This window comes from Meleagris gallopavo, chromosome 22 (assembly GCF_905368555.1).
Source record: "Meleagris gallopavo chromosome 22, MGAL_WU_HG_1.1, whole genome shotgun sequence".
Lineage (NCBI taxonomy): Eukaryota > Metazoa > Chordata > Aves > Galliformes > Phasianidae > Meleagris > Meleagris gallopavo.
The window spans coordinates 11,781,896-11,802,885 of NC_139425.1; the positions used below are offsets into that span (position 1 = coordinate 11,781,896).

A 20,990-nucleotide genomic window follows, 5' to 3' on the forward strand; every position below is an offset into this window, starting at 1 on the left:
AAAAGAAAAAAAAATTGAGAACATATCTTGTCCTTTTTTAGAAGGCAAAAGTACTGAAATTAAGTTTAAAATACCTTTCCTTTAAATGTTGAGGATATAAGTTTTTATGTTCTCCTTGCTACAGTCTCAAAAAGATGCTCTGAAACTTGATGTAAAATTCTCAGGAGCAAGGACTCCATCTTAGTAATGGTTCAGATCCGTTAGGTTGCTGGATGTTAAATGCAAAATTTTATTGCAGCTTTCCCTAATAGTAGTTAGGATGACGGTGCATTAGAGGATTGATTCTTGGTGAAAGTTCAGTTCTTTTGCCATTAGCAACTACTTTTGATTAAGGCAGCTTAAAAACTTCTTATTTAAGTAGGTTAACAGAGATAATGATGTCACTGAATTTGAAAATAAGGTCCAACAACTGGCCCAATCTGAAGAGGATGGAGGAAAGGAAGCAGAAGGTCTGAGCTGTAAAGCTAGTGATGATTTGTCAGACTCGCATGATGAAGATAAAAACCACAAATATGCATCTCCATCAGTACAAGCAGTTATAAGAAATCCCAAGTATCTAAAATCTCAAATGAGTGCTTCACCTCAGAAGAAAGGTAAATAGTTGACCATAATATTCGTAGTTAATTATTTGAGAACATATTTTAAGTTAGACTTTGAAGCAAGATGAACATGATGTGGTTTTTAAAACCTCTAGGGAGCTGTCAAAGTTAAGATTGGGTATAAATGCCTTTGAATAAGCCTAATAATTTATTTAATCTTCCTTGGTCCATTCAGCTTCAAGATTCAGGAGTTTATGGATGAGCTTGGAATGGTTGCAACTTGTTGGTTGAGAGTGGTAGATAAATACCAGTGCCTATCATCAAGGTTATCTCCCCGAACCTAAATAAGAGTAATGGAACGTAGCTGTCTTAATATTTCAGGAATGTTAAAAGTGTGTTGCAGAGATTAAGGACTGGCTTAAAGGTCATGTAAAGTGACTTTCCCTAGAATCTGTATGTCTGTACTCTGAAAGTTGGATGACATCAGTGGAGTTGAGGAATCTGTGAATGTGTCCCTCATAATATCTGGATATGAAGACATACTGGTGGAGGAAGTTTGAAGTGTGGATGTTATATCAATCAGTAATGTCCCTTGGTTTAGATATTGTGTTTAAAGGAAGCACACTTGAGCAGGTTTAACAATGCAAAGGAAGTTCTGTTCTGTGGGATGACTCCATAATGAATAAACAACTAAACAACAATAAAACAGTCTTGTTGTCTGTTACTGAAGTGTTAGCTGCATGTTAGCTGTATAAAATGTATTCTGGTCTCAGCATGAAAAACATTACAATGTACACTTGGGAGCTGAGGCAACTGTTCTGGAAAGGCTCTTCTCATATGATCTATTTGCCATTTTGCAGTTTTGAATCCTTTTCAAAACTGGAAGTGCAGTATGCTTCCTCTTTGTTACTTGTTACTCTCAAAGAAATTTGTTACTGCTGTGATAAGAACTTGGAAATGTTATGTAATCCTGTAACTTTATTCTGTCTTCTTCAAGGAGTTGATCTTTTCTTGAAGTCAACTAATAATTTTGTAGAAGCTTTTACATCATAACAGATTTTACTTTACTGAAAGCTGAGGATAGCTTAGCCTGCCGTATCCAAATCTTTAAATTTGTTAGTACTAATCATACAGTTGACAACAAGAAGTGTGTTCCATTGTTTAGAAGTGCCTTGATGAACCACATCTTAGCCACTTTCATCCTCTCTTGGAGGTGGGAGTTAGACTAGAGGTAGGATTTGCAGAATTAGGTTCTGAACTACATCACTAATGCATGGCACTATTTTGGGGTGAATTGCTTTAGTCTTAAATAGCTACGCTACAAAAAGGCAAGCTGTCAGGCAGAAATTATTGCATTTTGAAGCACTTTTATAATAAATGTGTGGTACTTTTCCCTAAACTAGAGGCACTATATTGAATTCAGTACTATTTTTGAAGAGTGAAATCATTCTTTTGTATCTCATGATCTAAATGGGTCTTTGTTCTCACAGAAGAAAAAGCAGTCTTCAGCTGTGAGTTGTGTACGTACACCTCGCTCAAGATATCAAGTCTGAACCGTCACAGGAAAATCCATTCTAAAGAAAAATGTCACGTGTGTCACATCTGCCTCAAGGCTTTTCGAACAGCTGCTCTCCTGCAGAACCACCTGAATGTGCATACAGGTATCTAATGGGTGTAGTTATTCCACGTTACATGTTGTCTGCAGTATTTAATCAACGGGCAAGCGACAGACCTAGAGGTGTATTCTGTGATCATTCCGTCCTGAGAAGTTTCACCAGTTTTGTTTTGAGTTCTACACTGAAAGGATGTGGTCTGTTTGCAATTCTGTGTTACCTTTCACCATTCTAAGAATTTTTATCAACTGAAAATTTGCTTTGGTTTTGTCAGATTTTTGTATGCATGATAGAAACTTCTCTGATGTTTTCTTTGTGACTGTTTAACAATGGGAAGCAAATTGACAAAGCAGGTGTTTATAATCAGTATATGGAGGATGTTTATTGCCTATTTGAAAAAAAAACAGTGTCACAAAAAGGTTCTGATAAAAACTGTGCATGTTGATTTAATGCAGACAAATCATGCAGCTGTTAAATAAGGTTTTAAGAAACGGTATGTTCTTACAGGCACCAGGCCCTATAAATGCAGTGACTGTGATATGGCATTCGTGACCAGTGGTGAGCTTGCACGGCACAGGCGTTACAAGCATACCTTTGAAAAACCTTTCAAGTGTTCAGTGTGTAAATATTCAAGTGTAGAAGTAAGCACAGCATTTCTGAATCCTTTGGGGAAAGTTGGTAGGCTTTCAGATACTAAGTTGTACATGTCAAGCTACAGTATTAATGCTTGGCTTGCAGTGCAAATGCACATCTGTTCACTGCACTGGCCAAATGGCCAGAGTTGACGTTGTGTAATACTTTGACTTGTGAAAGGACCACAGGGGCTACAAAAGTGGGGGAACAATCATGCTTAATTCTATTTAAGTCAGTAGTATTGTAGATTTAAGTGGTTCTAGAAGTGAGCTCATTAAGTATGGAGGAATTATACAGAAGGTAACTCCTAATTTTAACTTGTATACTTGTTATTTATATAGGACAGAACCTACATAAAAACAGTATTAAAAAATAGAATGAATTGGACTTCTGCAATGAATGTTCTTTATATGAACTTGAAGATGAATAAAGGCTTTGGCTAATGAGTTTGGGCATTTTAAATTTGGTGTACTGAGTAGCATGAAGGTAATTGGTGTTCTTTTCAGCCAATTTTAAAATGTGACTTTTTCTATTCTCGTGTTAAGGGTTCTCCTTTTATTTATGTTGGTGCTAAAGATGGAAGTAAGATCATCTGGGGGAAGAATACAGAATATCAGCTAAAACCAGAACAGGCAGCACTAAGTCTGTAACTGATGCAATATTTAAAATTGCAGTAGATGTATTTTGTGAATGTGCTTGTATTTTAATTGTTTATACTTCTATAAATGTAAATGTTACTGCAGAAATTGTCTTATTTTTATGCCAGGCAAGTAAACTGAAGCGACACGTTCGCTCACACACAGGAGAGCGTCCTTATGCATGTTACCTTTGCACTTATGCTGGCAAAGATGCATATAAACTGAAAAGACACATGGCAACTCATTCAGGTAGGATTCCCCAGTGTAATGATTTATGCCTATGTCTCCTATAGGCCTTCAAAATCCCTGGGTTTCCTTGTGACCTAATTTCAGACTGTAAATCACAACGTTTCTCATTTGTGATTTTGAGTAAAAGCATACCTGCAAAGCACATTCTTTGTGCATTTTGCTTATTCCACATTGTTGTGACCTCAGATTGATCATGCCCAAATTTGACCAGTAAATTGACCAGTAAATAATCAAACTGTTTTAACACGATGCGCACAGATCATGACTCTGTAATGTGCATATTGTCTGAGAATGTAATTAGTATCTACCTCGTAATTCAGGTTTCAACTCAGTTCAGTCACAATGTAATGTGTGCCTCATTAACATTTTAGTACGAATGGCAGTGTGTTTCACATCTCCTAAATATGCCCACTTATGCTTTGGTTTACATTTCAGAGTAGTCTGGTGCAAACAGACTAACTTCTGTTTTAAGGAATTGACCAGAAATGTCTAAAAGTGGGCCTAGTGTTATCCAGTCATGGTGGGAGCTCAGCCCTTAGGGCCAGACTGGAGTTGGCTCAAAACCTCAACACTGGATGTTTCTCTGTGCTCTTAGTCTGTGCTTATCGCCAGCGCTGATGTCATTTTTGATGATATTCAGAGCTGATGTGGATTTCTGGGAAAGAAAGTCAAGGAAAAAAAAATATTTCCCCAGTACTGATGGCTGGGGTTGAATCAATTTTATCATGATGTCACAGCCATTCACTTCCTCTCCTTGTGCACTCAATCGTAATACTGCATTTTTGTACATGAAATGGAATATCCATCTACAAGATGGAATAAAAGATAATGAAGATAATTCCTGATTAATAATTTAGAATTAATGGGTTTATGCTTCATCAGTTTGACTTGCAGATTCAGGAAACCAAGAGTTTGCATAGGAATGGGCTATGTAAACTTGTTGGCCTTTCGTGCATAACAAGGTAACGTTACATTTTGGTTGGTCTGGCTGTTGCTGTTGAAAAGTAGATGTTCAGATCTGTGTGAATTTAGTGTTTGTATCGAATACAGAATTCCTAAGCATATATTCACATTTTAATAGGTGAAAAACCACATGAATGTTACATTTGCCACACCAAATTTGCTCAGAGTGGTAACATGAAAGCACATATGCTAAGGAAGCATGGAGAAAATGTGCCAAAATACCAGTGTCCACACTGCAGTACCTATATTGCACAGAAAAGAGATTTGGGTGAGTTTAAAGCAGGGGGGAAAAGCGAATGTGGAGATAATTAGGGCTGAAATGTTTCTAATTGTTACTGCTTACAGTGATACCAAATGCATTCTGTGACTTTACATCATTACAGAATATTCTATGGAAAATGTGGTCACTGCTGATTTACAGGGAAGTTCCTGCAAGGAGATGGGGTGACATCTTGTGGTTGATGCTTTAAGTTGTTTAAAATACAAAGCATCAAGTATTTTGGTCTTTTTCCCCTCCAGTATACCTGTAGGATTCTGAATTTGCTTACATCAATATCTAATATTATTTTCAGGCTGTGTAACAATCATGAAACATTGAAAGTGATACAATAAACTGAAATACCTCTTCTCTGGTTGGGGTCTTCTCCCAGAATGTAAAAAATAGAGCACTGCATAAGTTCGTTTTTATTCTATACGCAGAAAATTAATTTATTTTTTTCCCCATTGTCATCCATATCAAACAATGTTGGTATACAGAGTGATACTGAAAATAAAAGTTAAAATTATCATACACAGTTCTGGAGATGCAAGCCCTTGGGATTCTCTGGTGATTTCATGTACTACATTTTTAAAAAGCTCTTGTTTGGAAGACTGCTTGATTCAAATCCCTGTAAAGTCACTGTGGCTTTATTTCATGTGTAAATTCAATTCTCTTCTAGGAAGAAAATACTCTTGTACAGGTAAGAGTTTTATTAAGAAACCAGTATTAAGAAATAGAGCATATTTACTTATTTTAGGTGATTCAGTTGGCCAATACCAAGAAGAGCTAGATACAGTATTAGATTTTTTGAAGTTATGAAATGGCTATATTAAAAATATTTAGGCAGACAAAGTTGCCTTTTGTATCTATCTGTGTTTTCAGAAAGGTGCCTCTTAACAGATGTAATTATTTCAAGGTCGAAATGGAATTATTATCTATCATGTCACAACTCCTTTGTATATACAGATTACTTTGGGTAGCATTTTGAAATTAATCTTGTGCAGGTGAAAGCAGTTACTGGAATTTTCAAAGGGATTTGATTTATTAAGCAGTTTTCATTAAAATCAGTGATATTTCATCTTGTAAGTGCTTAATTACTCTGGAATTGTTGCTGAGAGTACAGAAGGTCCTTTTTTTCCTTCCATTTTCTTCTATAACCAGTGTGTTATCAGGGCTATGCACAATCTAACTCTTGTTCAAACTTGTGGAGATCCAAAATTGACCATTAAAATAATTATTTTAACTGTTCAGGTGTCCACTTGCAAAATGTGCACTCACACATGGCAGTGGCAGGTCAGTGCAGTCACTGTGAAGCTGCTTTTCACAACCATTACGCTCTTACTCAGCACAAGAAGATTCACAGGGATGGAAGAAGTTTCGAATGTGATCAGTGCAGCTCTGCATGCAAGCAGGTATTTAAACTCACTGACAAATTATTGCATATTAAGTGGATGACTTAATTCACTTTGGGTATGCTTACTGAAATAAGATAAAGATTTGTTACTACATTCTAACTAATATAGAGTAGTTATGTTTTATTTGCAAGAAAAATGGTTCATAAATGAAAAATAAAACAGGAATGCAGAAAAGTGAGGCTGTCTTCCTACATCTTTTGGACGTGAACTGTTCACAAGTATAAAGAAAGAATGGTCCTCCTCAGTGACATGAGAACAAAATCAAATGTTTGTGCTCTGTGTGATTTTTCAGCGGTGTCGCTGGATAAGATCAGTCTGAACACGTAAACATACTGCACAAACACACTCAGGATCACATTGCTTTCCAGCCTTAAGTGAAGACTGGACTTTGACAGTGTATTCCACTTTTAATTAGTTGCTGTATTGCTTACCTTTGCTGTCATCCAAGTGTACAGCACACAAATACCATGGGCGTGCGTGGTATTTCTTTATCTTGCAGCACAGTCAATACTTTAGAAACTTAAAAATACTTTTCTCTAACTTACAGGGAGAAAAAAAGGGGGAGGGGAGATCTCTAGTCCAGCTAGTGTGTGTGCTAAAATGAAGGGTCCACGGGTGTTCTGATCTGTATGTATCTCTGACAAGTATTTTTTTATACATCTGTAAAATCCAGAATGAAAGCATCGATTACACTGCATATATCTTCTGCTGAACTGATAGTATGGAGAAATATGAAGGTTGATCCAAAAGTAATGTCTCCTACTTATTTCCATGGAAACTACAAGAGATTTATAAAAAAAAAAAAAACAAAAAAAACAAAAAAAACATAATAGCACTATTTGATAGAGCAAACTGTCACGTAAAAATATCTTCATTCTGCCCTCATTCCAAAGCTTTCCCATTGCTTCCTTTCTCAGCCATCTGAAAAATCTGTCTTTTTGCTCATTCACAAGGCCTGTATTGTGAACATTTTTTGTTTTTGTTGTTGTTTTTATCCTGGATTTGCACGGTGAAATTGAGTACCACTACATTGACATATGATATGATAAAAATAATTTATCATATGACATATGATAAAAAAAAGCTCTTACATAATGGTTTGGGTTGGAAGGGAACCTTAAGATCGTTGGGAATGCAGACCTTCCAGCACATCAAGGTGCTCTAAGCTCCATCCAGCGTGCCCTGAACACAGCTGGGAATGGGGCATCTGCAACTTCCCTGGGAATGTGTTCCACTGCCTCACTTGGTCATGGCCTTGCAAACATTAATGACCTCAGGAGGAGAAGCTCTGGAGGAGACCTTCTCCAAGGGACTGGGCAGTAACTCGATGCATTCCTCAGCAGCTGCTAACAGTGGAGGGTAATGAAGGAGCCTGCAATGCTCCTGTCCTCCTGTCCTTTTCTGTGTGCCTGTGTGGATTTGTTGAATGTGGTACAGAGCCGGATAGTTATGTTGCAAATGTTTTCTTTGTTTCAGGAATGTCATTTAATTGTACATAAACGAACTCATAGTGGTGAGAAGTCTTTCACTTGCTCATGCTGCAGCAAAACCTTTCAACAGAAACAGCTTTTCACAGTTCACTCTAAGAAGCATTGTGATTCCAGTGTGAAATCTACAGCTTATGAATGCCTAAATGTGGCAAGGGCTCCTCACTCTGGGGAAGATACTTTGTTTTAAGGAATCTCTGTGGAGTTATCTTTAAGTATTTGGTATTTTACTGTTAGGAAGAACAGAGAATAGGAAGCAGTTTACTGGGTGGAATGTTAACTCCTTAGTGCTTAACCAGCAGAGCAGATTTTTGATGTCTTTTTTTTTTCCAAACATTACACTGATCCATTAATAATTGATACTTAATAATTAATAATAATTAATTAATAATTAGTTATAATTAGTAATAATTCTAGTATTCCCCTTTTGGCAGAGAATGGCTGCCACATCGTACATTCAGAGTTGGTACTGGCTTGTATAGCCTGGTATGGAAGTTATTCATTTGGAGTATAGTAGCCTTTTCAAACTAAGAACAGAGGTATGAATTTTAAGACAGATTGAGGAACTCAAGAAGATAAGTGAAGGGAAAGAGTGCTAGGATCAGTTCAGCAAGAAAATTACTATGAAATTATTACTCACTTATTCAAACGCTGTATGCTGTGAGAATGTATATCCATTTCTGGATTAAATGTGCAAATTTCTGAAACAAATGTAACCTTTTTTTTCCCACAGATTTTGCATTATTGCACATGCACAGATCAGAAAAAAAAAAAGAAAGAATGAATATAAGATCAGATGCACAGTGTTCCTCTCAAACAGAATTTTAGCATGTGTTCTGAACAAATCTTCAGGAGTTTTGTGGAGGCTGTTAACTAAGTTAGCCCTTCGCACAGTGTACAAAATTTGCCTGCCAAAACAATATTTGTTGGGGATTTTTTGTGTGTGTGTGTTAAAGCACTTACACATATTAATATTTGATTCATGTATTTATGGTTCATTGTGCTAACAGGGTGATGTGCACAAGCATCCTGAAAACTCTGGATTGGTGAGGGTCAAAACTGCTAGATCCAGCAAAAGAAGCAAGGATAGAAGGAAGGAAAGTGAGAATCTAAAGCATGCTAAGCAAGAAGGTAATCAGTGAATAACTTAGAATTTAATCATGTAAATTAGAATCAAGAATAAAAGGCTAAGGCGGTGAATCTTCCCTGCTGCTTAATTACTGTTTCACAATGAAGCTAATTTAGGTGCTAATAATGGAGGAATGCTTTAGAATAGTCTTGAATTGCTGAGCAGAAGTTCTGCTCAGGTACTTGTTCTGGGCCTGCTGTTCCCCAGCTCCTGCAGACATCTTCCTAAACTCCCTGCTCAGCAATGCTTACAAATGCATTTTTTCTTTTCCTTTTTACAAATTCACTTTGCCTTTATAAAGGTGAATGAAACACTCCTTGCTGTGTTGAGCCGTAGTGAGTTTCCTTGTGAGCCCATTTTTTTGATAATACACTGCTTTAATACAAATCAGATTGGATCATTTTCATTTTCAAAACTCAAATTGCACATTGATCTCAATACGCATCCTAATGAAGAAACTGTTCTTCTCTCATACTTGGATCAGATAATGAGCCAGCAATAAAAACTCTAGTGATCTAAATAGCTAGAGTCGTCCTTCTGTCGTGCTGCAGAGGTGACCAGGCCCGTTTATGGCTCTTGGCTCAGCACATCTGTACAGTCAGAAGGGCACTTGTAATCCCTGAGAGTTACTCAGTGTAGGTAGCTCTTGAGCACTCAGCGTTTATTCCTTCGATATAAAACAGAGGATGGTCTGTAGTTAATCTCTTTCCTTCTCTTTCTTCTGCTTCCTCATCTTTTCTCATTAGGTTAAGGTTCCTAAGAAGTGAATCAATTCAGATCCATTCACTGGCTGAGCTCAGAGAGATCTCCATAGGGACAACAGCAACACCTGTTCTGTCTGCTGGCGTATTCCTGGCACAATTATTTCTCTTCTTTGCAACTCTTAAAAGAGATGAAGTTAACTTTAATACTCTCAAACGTTAGCGTGTCATCACATACATGGTAATATTCTAGCAATTTTACCTTACAGTCTAAATTTGATCCAGAGATGTTTCCTTGTTTATGTGCATTTCTGTTGACTAGGCAAAGCACAATAGATACAAAATTCAGTTAGGCAAGGCTGTGGGCAGGATCCTGGTCTCCTCATGCATCAAGAGACAATTATGGAAATATATCTGAGGCCTAGGTGTCCTCAAACATTACGTTTTGATATAGCAGGTTATACCTATACTGACTTGTGGCCAATGACATGGAGATAAAATTTGACACAGAGTAAGAAATGTTGAAGCCTTTCAGAATCTAATGAATATATATCAGCAGCTGAGTTTACATTAGCACTGACATTTCTGTTTTCACTGGTAAGGCTGTAATGGTATGGTTAGAGAGAATTTTACAGCTGCAGTGTGTATGCTTTTGCAATAATTAGATTTAGCTGTTTATTAATGTTTTGGTACATGCAAACAATATATTTTTGGTATCTTTCAGATCCTTTCATCTGGCAGCTTCAATTTCTACAGCTAAGATAATGTCTCATTAGATATTGCTCATGCAGATATTCAGTCTGTTATTTGACATGCACAACTTTTAGAATTTCTGTGCTGGTTCCAGATTTTTTTAACATAGTTGACGTTTGGGAGTACACATTGCTGTTCACTTCTTGCACATTATGCAGGGCCTGTGGGATCCTCCATGTGCCTTCATTAATGGCTGTTACCATAAGAGCTGAGCCCTTGTTAGAAATGGCTTCTGGCTGCTGCCAGCAGTGATTTGCTGGAACACACATTTTCTTTTTCAATTGTTGATTATATTATCATATGAAAATTAAATTTCCACACATAATGCTTAGTTTTCTTCTAAACGTATAATGAGTGCTACTTGTGCTACTTCCTTGCCTGGCTCATCATATAATATTCAATGTAAAATAGTTTTATTCTCTAAATAAATTGAAAGTTAAGATATGATGTTATATACTGGAACTATTTTATCCACTACATTAAATTGCCTAATAGTGAAAACTATTGAAATATTTGCTTGTCTTTCTGGTTAATCACCACAATATTTAATTTTTTGCAAAACTGATCTGGAATTGTTCCCAGATGTCTCTACTGTGAAGAGTGAACATTGTGCCAGAGAGATTGTTCGTGTTTTAGAAGGAATAGAGGCAACAGCTTTGAAAGCAGAAGACAGAACCACCTCGTGAAGTGGCTGTGATGGACTGACGTCTGAAAATTATAGGGAAGCTTCACCTCTTTTTTTACATTCACACAGCAGAATGAAGAAAACAAGCTAATTTTGAGGTAAGTTAGGAAAGTAGGTTTCTTTCAGCTTGAATGTCATTTTTCTTCTAGGTTTACATATAGAATTCTAGATTTACATGCTGACCTGAAACAGATTTATTCTTTAGTAACTCTGTACAACTGAGAGCTGTGTGAACTTCAGTCTGTTTGTATTTTCCTGAGGTGAGAAAATGAAAGGCAGTGATGTTTCAGTGTAAGGAACATTTGCCAACTCTCCTTTCAGTGAACACTCTATATCAGATGTTTGTGCCAATTACTAGGAGTCAGTTTGTTTCATTTATTAAGATTATTCACCAGCTTTGTCCTCCTTCCATTATAGTAGTTGTTATTTGAGTGTTTAAGAAGGTTTAAAAATTATTGTTTTGTGTCTGTTTTCATAAAGGTTTTCATTATTGTTATAAATTCTGAGCAACACATTTCTTTGTTGAAATTCACCTTTGAAGTTTGTATAAGTTACTTTATCAATGTTCTGAGTATATTGCTTGCTTCAATTGTTAATAACCAAGCTGAATGCTATCCTGTGCTGGTATCTGAGCATCAGACTATGCAAAGAGGAATGTAAAAGAAAAAAATAAAAGATTTTAATGAAGTTGAAAAATGACTGTTTGAATAGTTAGAAGCCAGAATGTGTCCTTTTTGAAATCAAGAAAGAATTCTTCTGACCTGTTCAGGAGTCATTCCTTATGGACTCATGCTTTTTAATTGGGAACACTGATTGTTGTTCGTGGTTAAGAACTTGCATTACCATGGCTTCCAGATGATTAGTTTACAAAGTTAACTTAATGGTGTTATTTCTACCTTTAAGATCAGTACACATTTATTTGTTTCTTTTAAAACAGACCATACTCTGAACAGATGCCAATTTTTAAAAACTTCATGTTACTAATTATAGAGGAGTCATTAAACGCTCAGGAGCGGTTCATGTCACGAAGTAGATATTCATGGCAGTGCTGCCATGCCACGGCTTGGTGCTGTGAGCTGTGCTGCCACGGCTTGGTGCTGGGAGCTGTGCTGCCACGGTTTGGTGCTGAGCGGTGCGCGGTGGAGGCGATCGGCAGCGCTTCCTGGAGATGGCAGCACCGGTTCGCATCTCTTCCGACAGCAGAGCAGCAAAAGTTCGATGCGTGACAAAGATGCTCTGATTCTTTTTTTTTTCCTTCTTTCTTTTTTTAATTTTTATTAATTCACTTATTTATTTTTGCCTTAGTTTGAAATCGGGTGTCTCGCTTAACATCTTACACAGGTCAAGGCTAAAGAAGAGCTCTTGTTAGCTGTTTTTCTTTGCAGACGAAGCTCTGGTTGTCACTACGAGCTGCAGCCGCGCTGCCAGGAAGGAGGACGGGCTGAGGATCTGCCTTGCTCCCACAGCAGCACGCTGCTGGGATGGGCTGCAGGAGGCAGTGTGCCCAGGGGGCACAGCCCCAGCGTCCAGCCTGCCTTCTTCGGGCCGTGCCAGCCTGCACTCCTGTGCTCGTGTACTCCTACAGTGCTGTAGGAATAGTGCACAGTGTCACTGTACACATGAGGCACCTCGGCATGCTGTGATCTGGAATTTCACCGCACAGTGATCTTTATCTTTTGCCTGGGCAGTGTTCTGTAAGAGCAGAGAACAGTGAGTTTCCAGCTTGTTTCCATTCCTGAATTGTCTCCTTTCCAAGAAATTAACTGCCATCTTAAATTCCTGATATCCTCTCCTTCGTATCCAAAATAACTGTTTGTGTCTTTTAAATGTTGCTGGTTGCTGAGTCTCAGTAACAAAACGCACTGACTGTCATCTGCTCAAGATCTTCACAGCGATTACTTTTTTGTTAGTTAGAATTAATTTGTTACTGTTATTTAACGACCTCACAACTACACTGCAATTGGAAAACGAACACAGCCGCCATTTCTCTGATACCAGCCTGCTCTGGTGCACGTTGTCTTGTTCTATAAAAGAAAGAATCCAGTGACAGCTGTGGGACCTCAAACCTGAGATGCCCCTCATGGCAGTGCTGCCTGGTTCATTCCCTGATGGGCAGTACTGGCACTGGTGGAAGCAAAGGCGTTGTGCTGCTACAGCTGCAGCCAGAGCTCCCTGCCCACAGCTCTAAGCACACCTCCTTTTCCTCCCTGCTCCCGCAGCTCTAGCAATTGTATCTGTTGCTGTGAAAACCTGGCAGCTCCCAGCAGCAGCAGCTATGGCTGTCTCCATTGTACAGAGGAGGAAGATGAAACACAGAAGAAAATTAATCTCTGATTTAATTATTCTGCTTTTAGGAGCAATGAGACCCACTGATGATACAGTGTGCTGCTGTCTTATTGCTTGTTTAAAGAATCTCACTGAACTCAAAATAGAAACTGAGGAGTGTGGCAGCATGCAGTGATTAAGTTACATTAGAAAGCAGTGAGCAAATGTGCAAGGAACTAAAGACATTAAGCTGGTGCTCTTAATCTCCTCCAGAGACATTAAACTCCGAGTATTAAAAGTGAAATAACATTCATAACTTTGTAAAGGTCAGAGCTTAGGCTGATGTAAAAGCACTATGGCAGCACGACTAAAGGCCGTGGTTGTGGCTGGTGGCAAAGGGTCTCGTGGGGAGGAAACACGGAGGGAGATTCAGCTGTTGGTAACAAGGAAGCTCACAAAGGAGATGCAGGTTCAACACCGTGAAGATCTTCCAAAAGTAGCAAGAGTGAAACGAGGAACTCTTGGACAGGGGTACAGATGCAGTGCTGCCTTCTGCAATGAAGGGAGCTGCTCTGTGTGACTGGTGGTGGTAGAGGCGTGTGGGACAGAAGGTTGTGTGCTCTTACACTAACTTCCACTTGCACAGTTTAATATTGAATTTTTTTTTTTTGTTTGAGAAACTAAATGTGCATCTGAAAGCAGTTGACATTAATAGAATATGCCTTCAGGCAAACGTCATTGGTGTTGCTGGGCTCTAGTCAGCCCAGCTATTGTTTAACTCGGTTGCAAACCAGTTGGGTTCTGCCTAGCATTACAGGCTGTGTGAGCTATGGGGGTGTGTGAGCAATACGAAGGTGTGAGGAATCTTCTGACAGTTTTCATTCAATCTGTTTCCATTTTGAATTGGCACTTGACGATGAAGAATTTGGCTTCTTACTCCCGTGGTAGCTCACCACTGTGATTTAGTTTATTTCCAGCTTTGATTTTTTTCCAGTTTTGGTCTGTTATTAGTTGTATCCTTGTCCTGCTCACACAGCAGCACTCACAGCTAATGGGGTGAAAGCAAGGAGGGACATTACTGTTTGCTTTTGTTACCACCTTATCCAAGAGTATGTAGCAGCTAATAGTGATTGTAATTCAGTCTGGGAACTGCTACTCATTTTCTGGAAGGACTGTATGCTTGGAGAATTAAGCCATACTCCTTTAGGGCAGGAGTGATTCTCCATTATTTTGCTATAGCAGTTCATCTGTACTTTTGCCATAATAATTCACAATAATTTAAGTTCTAAAAATGTTTAGAGTAGTTATTTACCATCCTATATTAAACGTTCTCCTAGAACTGAGTCATTCGTGGTCTTTCATGCCATGTTGCTTTGCATTGCTGACTCCAAATTAAGATTACTCCATTTAAAATGGGCTGTATCCCCCAGGCCGTGCCCTCCAACAGCACTTCTGCTGGTGTTTCAGTACCAGCTATGTGGCAGTAAGCACAATAGTAGTGCTAATGCAAGACTATGCTCCATCTTTGCATAGGTGCAAATCATTAGCAGTCCCTTTTAGCTCAGTGTAATGCATTACAGTTAGATGGGAGCTGGGACAGTGCTGCCTTCCTACTGGGGCCACGTCCCAGGAATAATGGGTGACCAACAGACCCCACAGAGGACTGAGGCATTCGGCACCTTTTAGAACTAGGAGATGCATCTGTATTTTGCATGCAAAAAGATCTTTTCTGCTTGCCTTGAAATCCCTAAAAGAAATGCAGAAGTTTCAGAGGGCGCCTGCTGCTTTCGTCATGACAGCAGTGCAGCACAGCAGTGAGCTGCTGCCAGTCCCTGCCGCCCGCCTGGCAGATGCGGGAGAGCTGCAGGAGGTCACGGATATGGGCAGGCAGGCTGTCCTCATCGTGGGGTTTTCTCTTTCTCAGAAGCAGATGATTGAATAGAAACAATAGACTGCTTTCCCCATTTGATGATGAAGACTGACAGTTCGTAGGAGATGAGTCAAAGGTTACTGATGAGAAGATCCATCCAGATAATTGCCGTAATTGTACCCTGAGGATGCAGCTCCTATCACAAAGCCAGAGATTGTGATTCTATTTGTATATAAATACTTGGCAGAGAACTCCATCCTTTGCCTTAAATGAAGAGAATTCCTTCATGAGATACAAATGGAGAAAGCTCTCTTAAATTTTCACATTTGTGATAGAGAGCCCTGGGATTAGCTACAAAGGTGGTATTTAAACCCAGACAGCCAAATAACCAGTTGGATGTGATCTCTAACAAATTACAATGTTCTGAAAATAAAATTCAGCAAGTGTGACAGTCAGATGGGGGGGTTGGCAGCACGAGCTTTGAAAATAAATAGTCTTTAATTGCAGGAAATGACAGCGAGCAGCTCCTTGGCATCACTTCTCTCAGAGCTGTGCTGCACAGCCAGGCGGCCGGCACTCCTCCTGCTGTGTGTGGTGTAAAGCGTGTGGGCACATGGCAGGGACGGGGACTGAGAGTGGAGGGTTTGCCACGAGGGCCCCGTGCAGCTCTGAGAGCTGTGTCCTGTGACTGTAGTGGAAATGGTACATCATGGCCTGAAGCAGTGATGGAGCACCTGGTGAGAAGGCAGAGCCAACCCAGGTGAGCTCAGATGTAAGCAATGCATCTGAGTGATGGAAAGGCTGGAGCCAGGATCCACCCCTTCCCAGCCCTCATTTAAGGGCTGGCAGTGAAAGTGAAGGTATCTCATTTGGAGATGCCTGTGTATGACAGCATTTCACAGGTAACCTGAAGGTAAGCAGCTTCTTTCTCTTATTTCTGCACCCGCTGTTATCACGTCTAAGCAGGTCTTCACTTGCTGAAGTCTGAGACCTTGCTGCTCTTCCACCTTGTTATATTTTCTTTTCTATCATGTCATAGCATTGCAAGGTGGGCAGACAGTGAGATGTGTGGGCACAGAGGGCTGTGGAACCTTTTTTTTTTTCCTTCAGGAACCTTGGCAAAATAAATAAATAAAAAAAAGTGGAACTCTGTTCATCTCTCATGTACTGATTGATCCCTCGTGTGACCCTTCTAAAAGGTAAGTGAAAAGGAACAAATCCTTCATTTTACCCCTCTGAACTCTGGCACGGGTTTGGTTTGTGGTGTGATCTGTTGAGAAGCCTCCTGCTGGCTCTCCGTGTGCTGCAGTGTCCTTACCCATGGCATGCGGTCTCTGTACGTGTTCGAATTAAACAAATGAGAAAGCTGTGCAGCTTAGACCCTCTTCCAAACTTCAGTAATTGTCTTTTCCCCCCCGTTTTAGAAAACACAAATCCATCCCACGCAGCTCTCACGGTTACTGCTGGTTTATATCTGGGCAGAAGCAATTGGTGCAAGAGGCATTGCTTATAGGACAGTGCCTAAAAATACATCCAAAGATCACTGCACATCAGACAGAAGGCAGTGCTTGTGCCAGAGACTTGCCCTGAGAAATGCAGGTCTTTGTTAATACTATTTGTGTATATTTTAAACAACCCATGTTTTAAAAACACAGTGCAAACAGGCAGCAACGAATGCTTTGTGAGCTCTGAGAAAAGGAGGGTGCTTCCTCACCCACGGTTTTGGGCACAGATGTTTGCTGTTCTTGTTAATTTCAAGGTATGTCAATTAGAGCTGTATCATGCATATGCTTGGAGAAAAGTGAGGGCACTTCCATGCTCACTGTTTTCATGAATACCAGTGAAGCAACGACCCAGGAAGTACCAAGAGGATTTGTAGCTTGTTGTTTGCGCAGACATTCACCATGACTGTGCTTATAATTGCAACCACGGGCACAGAACGTGAGATGAAGGCCCAGTCCCATGTGCTCTCAAGTCTCTCCCCAGAAGCAGATGTGTGCTGGAGTGATGTGTGAGTAGTGCTGAATGGGGTTGCTGTGCTCCTGGTGTGGGACGAAGGCATGTATTTCCAGCATCTCAGAAGGGTGATGTTGCAATGTACCTCTTCTGTTATATTTGACCACTCAATTTCATCTCTGCCCACCAAATGCTTTTATTCTGGTTTTGAGAAAGCACAGTTGCTTGGATGGATATTGTGGAGCGTTTGGCACTTGTGGGTACACTTTGTACACGCAGCCTTTCCCAGCAGGATTCTGTGGGCTTTGTTCACCTCCCTGTGGCTGAGGTGGGAACACGCAGCACTGTCTGCCCACTCCACAGGGCTCACCTCTCTCCCTGCCGTGGAATACAAAGTCTTCAGCTCATTCCTGCCCTAGCTGTGCTGGTAGGGGAGGTGCTGGTTGCAGGGGGAGGCCCTCTCAATGCCCATCACCAGATGTCCCCACCTCTGCTCCCAAGACATCCCCAGGGTTTCCCCTGTGAGGACCTGTCCCTGAGCATCCCCCACCAGCATCCCGTAGGTCTGCAAGTAATGCTCCTTTACCTTTTCCTCAAATACCATTCAAACATACATTTGATGGGGAGATGCTGATGGACAGCAACATCTGCTCTCTCAGCTCATGGGCTCTTATTTGGATTGTAATTGCTCCATCGGCTGCGATCTGCTCTCTGTTTGCCCACTATCTGTTTCTGTCAGGTCTCAGCCTCTACAAACCACCCATTATGTGGTGGTGATAATTAAATCTCCCTGCTCCAGGCCGGGCTGAGCAGCACAGGGAGGGCCTTCCTTGTCCGACAGCTGCCAGAGCTGCAGCCCCTAACGATGCCTTGATCACCTGCCTGCTCTGCAGGACAGGACACCTATTTGTTCCAAACAAGCTCTTTCAGCAGCTGTCAGATGCTAATGGCTTTCAGCTGCTGACAACCTGTGCCCTATGCAAACCAGGGGCACATCATGGAAATGTGCATAAATATTCATGTGTGGCTGACAAAACCAGAAGTGCAAACGCAGTTATCAGAGTTCCTGCATGAATGTGCTGTAGCCTGCCCCGTTGTGTTGGTTTTAGTATGATGGATGTTTTGAAGTGATGTTGCCCTTTCGTTTCTGTGGTTAAAAATCCGCTGAAGGCAGTGGGGCAGTGGGTAAGAGCAGAATTTGGGTCCCTGTGTAACGTGGGCAGTTCCAGACTGATAATGCTCTATTCTGTGGGTCACGTACTGAAATTTTATTGAGAGAAAGGAGTTGCTTTGTTTAATCCCGTCTGTGCTCTATGAAGAGCTGAAGGTGTCTCAGTGGAATGTGAGAACGCAGTGACTGTGTTCAGTGCTTCAGTGTTTGAATCAGCAATTTTCAGCACAGAGGACTGCATGACTTGGTGAGGACCTGACAATCTCCCCCATCCCAGGTCCCTGGAGCACCAAAGTTTTGACACAGGCATGTTTGCACAGCTCACAACTCTTTTACAATTTAATTCTATCACTGGTTCTGCGGAGGATTGCATTAAAATACCTTATTAGCAATGCACCTTTGTTTTCTCCAGCAACTCCTGGACAACTGTGCTGAGTGGGTGCATTCATGCAATGTTTCCATTAAAGCTTACTGAAAGTTGCCATCTGTGGGACAGCATGAAAGGGGGTTGAGGGCAGCCATTGAGTCCTGGGTGGCCCTGACCCCACGTAGAGTCCTCCGTGGGTGCAGGAGGGGCAGGTTCTGTGCAGGCACCCAGCTGATCACTTGTGTACCTATGTATCTGGGATAGATAGGCCCTGTGAAAATGAAGTTAATTGAGTGTTTTAGATATAGATCCTTTTTTTTTTTTTTTAATTAAAAATTGTTTTGTTATAGTTACACAAAAGGGTTCAAATATTCTGCAGCTTAACATAATAAAAATTAGAAGATACAGGTGTTGTTTATGAGCCATCAGATTTCCACTGCCACAGTGCTTTAGTAAAATGAAAAGAAGAAGAGAAAAGGAGAAGCAGAGCCATGTGCTAATCCCTTCCTTTGTTGCTTAAGGGAGATTTCAGTGTAAAGTACCAATTTCCATATCATTTGAATAGCAGTTGCAGCCCATTGGTGTTAAAGTAAAATGTGCAACTACTATAATCAGCAAAACAGATGCAAATGCCTTGTCTGTCTTCAAATACTGCCCCCACCTTGCTGTCTCAATTAGATTTAGTGTGGAAAACTCGATCAGATAATTAAAAACGGGAGCTATTCTTCCATTTTTCATAGCAGTAGCTGCTTCCAAGGCAGCTCTGGGTATGGGACAGCCACCCTGCCCTCCCTTCTGGTGCTGCCCAGAGTGTCTGCACATCTTTGCAAAGGAGCGGCAACACAAATAAATGACGTTTAGTAGTTTGATCCCAGGTAGTGGTTCTGTGGGGAGGGATGACAGCACAGCAGGTTGAAGCCCCGCAGAGCCCCCTGAGCCCAGCTCTGGGCAGCTGCAGTCCATCCTCAGAGGGCTTTTTAGCTCTGAAAAGAAACATGGTATGAAGAAAGAGTTTACTTTATCCTTCGTGTTTCTGAATGAAACCATGAGCACGTAGTATCTCAGCTCCAGAAGGCTCATCTCATCTTCTCCCAGATGGTGGGAGAGCATGGGGTGGGTGAGGCCTCCCAGACAGGTTTCTAACAGAACAAAAAGCCCTGGTTTGCTTCCTCCAAAATGCTCTTCTGGGGAAATGAAATAATTTTCTTTTATTACTATTTTTCCTAATCAGGAGATGACTTATGGAAAAGGATTCCCATCTATGACCATCTGTGGTGATAAAATCCTCCTGGGACACTCGGGGCAGACCGGGATGCTTTCAGCAAGGAGCAATGCTCATTTGTTGTGCTCACTTGTGAGTGATAAAGGCCACACCAAGGCCATGCCAGCCAGGTAGGATGTGAAACAAAATGTGTCAGGGTTGTTCCCTTCAGGAGAGCATCCCTGGAACAGCAGAGAGCCAGAGGAACAAAAGCTGTCCATAATAGAGCACCCAGCTCTGATGGATGGGGCAGCTGCATACAGGGGCACAGAACTGCCTGCAGCCTTAGCAGAAGTGGGCTGCTGCTCCTGAACTTCTGGGAAAGTTTGAGCCCAGTATTGTTGCTCGGGTTATTTTCTGTTCCAGGATTCTTCCTCTGCTTGCTACAGTGGCATTATAAATTCATGCATATATTTTTTTTCTCCTGGAAAAAATGTGAAACTCATGCTCTAGAAATAGTAAAGTGCTGCAGGGTTAAGTGCTAGAGTTCACTGGAAAATCTACTTGCTTTAGTGGGAAAGGTTGGTGGGGTTTTTTTGTTGTTTTTTTTTTTTAATGTATTACAAACAAAACAAATTTGGAAAGTGTATTTTAAATATGAAGACCTGAGAGCTGTGTGAGCTGAGGTTGGGGTCAGCGTGGTGGAAGCTCAGGTGCCCTTAGAACAGCCTCCAGTCTGCATGTGGACCCATACAGGAGAGGCTGTTAAATTGAATAATTTAGTTCTTTTATTTAATTATCTTACTTTCCAGTTATACTCTGTGATGCCACCGCTGAAGATACTCTGACTGCTGTCAGTGGAGTGAGAGATGGACTGCACCTGAATATTTCTAACGAGAGTTAAATGTGATCTCAAATCGAATTCTTATGGCTGCTGGTAGGGATCTTATGGGTTCCTTTTATTTGGGGGCATGTAACTAAAGATGTTCAGCATGTTCCTCAGTGGGTGCCAGAAAGCTTATTTTCAGAAGTATCTGAGGCTCAGGGAAAGTCAACGGCAGCTATATTTACCCTGAAGTCTGTGCAACTGCTGCCA

The 20,990-nt window shown here is 40.6% G+C and overlaps 1 protein-coding gene across 7 annotated transcripts in view; it reads left to right on the forward strand.

The window, feature by feature from the left end:
* Positions 1 to 20,990, forward strand: part of CTCFL (CCCTC-binding factor like) — a 73,328-nt gene that overhangs the window by 31,054 nt on the left and 21,284 nt on the right. Inside the window, exons 7-16 of one of the 7 annotated variants that reach the window (XM_085241706.1) lie at positions 401 to 593; positions 2,030 to 2,200; positions 2,660 to 2,793; positions 3,552 to 3,672; positions 4,754 to 4,903; positions 5,574 to 5,594; positions 6,146 to 6,306; positions 8,807 to 8,927; positions 10,962 to 20,085; positions 20,707 to 20,831. In XM_085241706.1, the coding sequence (XP_085097832.1) occupies positions 401 to 593; positions 2,030 to 2,200; positions 2,660 to 2,793; positions 3,552 to 3,672; positions 4,754 to 4,903; positions 5,574 to 5,594; positions 6,146 to 6,306; positions 8,807 to 8,927; positions 10,962 to 11,065 (1,176 nt within the window). In that variant the 3' untranslated portion in view covers positions 11,066 to 20,085; positions 20,707 to 20,831. Of the gene's footprint in view, positions 1 to 400; positions 594 to 2,029; positions 2,201 to 2,659; positions 2,794 to 3,551; positions 3,673 to 4,753; positions 4,904 to 5,573; positions 5,595 to 6,145; positions 6,307 to 8,806; positions 8,928 to 9,671; positions 9,868 to 10,961; positions 20,086 to 20,706; positions 20,832 to 20,990 lie in introns of those variants that run through there. The other 6 variants (XM_085241705.1, XM_085241709.1, XM_085241710.1 and 3 more) reach the window with 6 other exon arrangements.